At 35.4% G+C, this 5,000-nt stretch overlaps 1 protein-coding gene across 1 annotated transcript in view; it reads left to right on the top strand.

Moving 5' to 3' along the window:
- The first annotated feature begins 1,150 nt into the window (after positions 1-1,150).
- LOC125044279 (brain protein I3-like) overlaps positions 1,151-5,000 on the top strand; it is a 10,674-nt gene continuing 6,824 nt past the window's right edge. Inside the window, exons 1-2 of the mRNA XM_047640865.1 lie at positions 1,151-1,308; positions 4,323-4,419. Coding sequence (XP_047496821.1) covers positions 4,371-4,419 — 49 coding nt within the window. The 5' untranslated portion in view covers positions 1,151-1,308; positions 4,323-4,370. The remainder of the gene's footprint in view (positions 1,309-4,322; positions 4,420-5,000) is intronic.

Here is a 5,000-nt window from a genome sequence, read left to right as displayed (position 1 = left end):
GTGTGTGTGTGTGTGTGTGTGTGTGTGTGTGTGTGTGTGTGTGTGTGTGTGTGTGTGTGTGTGTGTGTGTGTGTGTGTGTGTGTGTGTGTGTGTGTGTGTGTGTGTGTGTGTGTGTGTGTGTGTGTGTGTGTGTGTGCGCAGTTGTTTCCAGCGTCGTTTACACGATACACGATCCTTTCATAAGGTTGTGCAATCACACATGTCCTAAAACCTAACAAGTACCAACAACTGCATGTCGTTTTAGTTTGATTTCAACTAGGTTATTAGTAATATGGTAATTGTACATCAAACTACATGTAAACTTATTCTCAAACATTTAAGGTTTTATTTATTGAACAAAGTTAAAATACTTGACATTTTTATAATTATAAATCCCTATTCGTAGCAGATTAATCGTGCCTCGTATATAAACCAAAACCTATAAAAAATCTTACATATTAACAAATATTTCAAACTAAATAAAATATATTTTTATTTAATGTATGTATACTCTTAGAAATCTACTTTTGTGTATGTTTGAGTCAGCTGATGAAGGAACGTAGAAGGAACAGCAACTGCGTCGTGGCCAAAGGCAGCCTTTGTCCTGAGTTGCCGGTCTAGAAATTATTGTCTATTTTCAGGCGCTCTATAGCATTTCGTTTTATTTATAAATTAATGCATTTTCATTGCATTAAGTGTAACTGCATTGACACTTACGCTCATGTGTGTGTATATATATAGAGAGAGACAGAAATACATACAGACACACACACACACACACACACACACACAGATATATATATATATATATATATATATATATATATATATATATATATACAGATAGCTATGAATATATATGTGTGTTTGTATGTATGTATGTATGTATGTATGTATGTATGTATGTATGTATGTATGCATGTACGCATTAGCGAGATAGCCAGTATAAGTATTATAAGCATACTGTGCGTTAGTGGTAGAATAATGACAATCATTACCCTGATCATTATGATATTCCTTAGTATCATCCTCATGAACAGCAACATCACCAAATTGAAACACGTCTCCAAAAGCGAGTAAAGAACACATAAAACCTACTTACCGCCACGCCTCCCGATGCCCGCCATCTGTGGACCAAACGCCAAACTACAAACCCGCGTTATCCCCGCAGGCCCCGAGTGTCCCTCCCCCGCCGTCCGCGAAGCCCTCCCGTCACGATCATATGACAGCAGGCGGATTCTCACGTCTGCGGAATTGAAGTCGGAAGCGCTAGATAACACTCGAGCTGCGTCAACGGGAGAGAGAGAGAGAGAGAGAGAAGCTGCTCGGTAGGTATCGGTGTTTTGTTGGGATTAAGTGGGTATGTGAGTGTGTGGGTTGGGTAGGTGGGCTTAACGTGATGTGGAGGTTTTTGTTTGAACATAAGGAGGGTTTGTTTTGTTTTGATTTTTTTCCCCCTCTTGTGCCTGACTTGTCATGCATTTTGTAGGTGTTGGCATGCGAGTCATGTGATTTTTCTAGGGAATTAAGCTTCTGTTGGCTTACTTTTTCTTGTATTTCATTCATTGTTGGAAGTATTTAGAAGGTATTTATGATGATATTAATGTTTCTGTCATTTTGGGGATCTTGTCATTAGTGTTGAGTTATGTTAGCAAATATTTCAGTGCCATATGTCGTCTGTAGAATTATTCAGCACGGTTAGTAAGCATTGTCTGTTTGGCGGAATTATACAACAAGGTTTGTTGGTATTGTGAAATTATTCTAAGTCAAAATGCCCAAATTCCATATAAGAAATTTGGAAGTACTGAACTTCCGTGATAAAATTTAGGAGTGCCTGACTTCTATAAAGAAATGAGTTATGTAAAAGTGATATTTAAATATCTGGATAATACTGTGTGAGCTTCAGGGCTTTCCTAACCCACTCATTATATAAATGTTCTGTTATATTCTGAATATGGCACTGTGATCTTTTTTGTCATGGTAATATAAATGCTTAAATCTTAAAGTAATTACGCTGATAATTTTTGGTATATTAATCTACAGTAATATATCTGCTCCTGTGTAAATGCAGGAAATCTAGACCAATCAGAAACAAGAGTAGATCTACTAACTTGGCCCCAAGACAGGCACAGGCACTTATGCCAAAATGTCTGGCACTCCTGAGTGGATAACATGTCACAGCCTTTCATGGTTTCTTTCATTCCCTTGTAATACTGGAGATCATTTAGCATTTCGTCTTATTTTTGTAGTGTTTACTATATTATGACCCATCTGGTAGGCTCTGTCAGTGTTTTGAGAGACAAAAATCATTGTATAGTATTAATTCATTACGTTCTCTGCCTTCAGTCTGATAGAAGTATTGTAGATTTATGTTAACCCCTTGCCGACGGATACGACGGGTAGACACGTGCTTTGCCCACTGTTAGTACTTGTTTGATTGTTTGTACACATAGATGGCTATACTTGTACTAAGTCACCAATGAGCCAGTTAGGAGTACTGCCCGTCTCGCCCGTTCACCCTTTTCTTTGATTTACGAAATATTTTACATTATCTTATTTTGCTGTTACTAATATTAAAAATCATTATAATAATTATAATGTTTATAATAAAAATAACACCATCGATATCCATAGCACTAGTAAGAAACACGTTTTTCCCGCCAATTCAAATCACGTATGGTCACAAGGTCTACTAATTGACTCCTTTGTGGCTAAGCACTAGCAGAGCCATCTATGAGCAGACATTTCACAAAAAATATAGAAAATGGGCACAGCATTTTCCCCATTTTTTGTTCATTTTCCCCGACGGCATTGGGTTAAAACAAATACCAAATTTTCTCTATCTTGTTTATTTGATAACAAAAAAAAAGAGTAAACCCCAATTTAAAAAGAGAAAATGTAAACATTCCTAATTCTGCCAGCACATCTCAGACTCACAGTACTTTAGACAGGTGGTCGGCACATTTTTGTGTTTCATCGCTTCCTGAAATTGGCACTCTCTAGAGACTATGGTTGAATGGCCTTGATCGGTTGCTTTCTTCTGATGTTAATATCATTACTATTATTATTACCATTGGAATAATAATCAGTGCTAATAGCAACAAGAAGTAGAAATTAAAATCTTACTTGGTTTCAAAGTTCTTATGGAGCAATCTGCATCTAAGAAAAATTAATAAAATATAATCACAGTAGACTAGTAGGTGTTGTGCCATGTTGTTGTTAAAATGCTAAATAGTATTTGCAAGTTTTTGTCAGTGAACAAATTGTGAACATTTTAGCTATCCTCTTTCCCTGCAGGGCTACTATGCTTTAGCACTTTATACTGGTGTATCTGTATTTTGCAATACTTTAAAATACCAGGGTTAAAGTTGTTGTTTGTTTGTTATATAATTGCAGCAGGGTTGGTTGGCAGGGAACAGGGTCTGATTTTACAGTAGGGTATGGATATATGTCATTTAAGTCTTTCTTTCTTTGTATTTTCTTTTCTTTATTTTCCTCCTCACTCATATTTTGTGCCCTCACCACCTAACTTTGGTATCTGTACTATGTTTATCAAATACTATTGATTTTGTTTTGTCAGCCTAAAGTGGTAGTTTTACCCTTTTTCTTGCTGCTGTTTAGATGCATGCCTACTAAGGCGAATTATTGCAAGGGTTATCGTTTATAACCCTACTTTCGTTAATGATTATTGTATTTTCTCTAGCTCTATAATGGTTTGATATTTAGATATTGTAATTTAGATTATAGTGACTATTTAAGCCATTGATCAAAATTTCAAATATAATGTACAGAAAATAAAGTAGTACCAAGTTAAATCAACAGGATGATACCTCTGTTGATTTTCTTTCTTTTTTTCTTTCTTTCTTTCTTTCTTTCTTTTCTTTTCTTCCCAACTCACTGATTTGTTTTCCATTAATACATTTAGAAAACAGTCATGAGTTTATCATGGAACATTGGCTATATATAAAAGAAGAGCACGAATACTAATACAATGAATGTTTTAGTTGTAATCAGTAGTAAGTCGTATGGTGTCATCATTGTGACTCGAAATAATTAGCTTTTGTTGAACTGTAAATCTTATTTTTAAGGTTGCCATACATGTATATAGGTACTGTACATGTGAAACAGAAGTAGTTGGATTTGAAAAGGCATTCATGCATTAGACTTTTTGCCAGTTAGGAAGATGTGCATGCCAATATGATCTGCAGTTTTTATACATACACTAATATTACCTACTGTTGTTATGTAGCCAGAGTCATTATATTTTTTATGAGAAACATGCCATAATTTTAGAAAAAATCAGGGTCTTGGTTACCCTTTCATTCTTTTGTTTTTTTTCCAGACTGGTGACCATTGAATTCGGTGTTTTAGTGATTCATTGACAGACAGCATGGATCAAAAGCCACCACCTTATAACCCAGCGATGAGCCCTCCCCCATGTAAGATTCTCAGAGGTTTTAGTTTATCTGTCATTGCAAAAGTAAAGGTTGATCTTTTGATGCTGAAATTTAATACATATGGTTATAGGTTTAGAAAATTGTTCTGTTTGTTAGACCATTACACTCCTGAACTGCAGAGGGTTTAAGGCATGCTGCTGGAGAAAATGCTGTGCTCATTTTTTATTTTTTGTGAAATATGTCTGCACATAGATGGTTCTGCTAGTGCTTAGCCACAAAGGAGTCAATTAGTAGACCTTGTGACCTTACCTGATTTCACCTTTCCTTGAATTGACAGGAAAAACTTATTTTTTACTAATGTTATGAGTATCAATGGTGTTATTTTTATATAGACATTATAATTATACTAATGTTAAAAACATTCGTAACAGCAAAAGAAGATAATGTAAAGTATTTTCGTAAATCAAGGAAAAGGGTAAACGGGCGAGACAGGCAGTACTCATAATTGGCTCTTTAGTGACTTTCTACAAGTGTAGCCATCTATATGTAAAAACAATTCATAAAGTAAACTCAAAGTGGGCATACCATGTACGTACATGCCATGCCCTTCAGCTTTGGGTTAA

Source organism: Penaeus chinensis, chromosome 35 (genome assembly GCF_019202785.1).
Source record: "Penaeus chinensis breed Huanghai No. 1 chromosome 35, ASM1920278v2, whole genome shotgun sequence".
Taxonomy (NCBI): Eukaryota; Metazoa; Arthropoda; class Malacostraca; order Decapoda; family Penaeidae; genus Penaeus; species Penaeus chinensis.
Note: the sequence above shows the minus strand (reverse complement) of the source record. Positions and strands in the feature narration are given on the sequence as shown.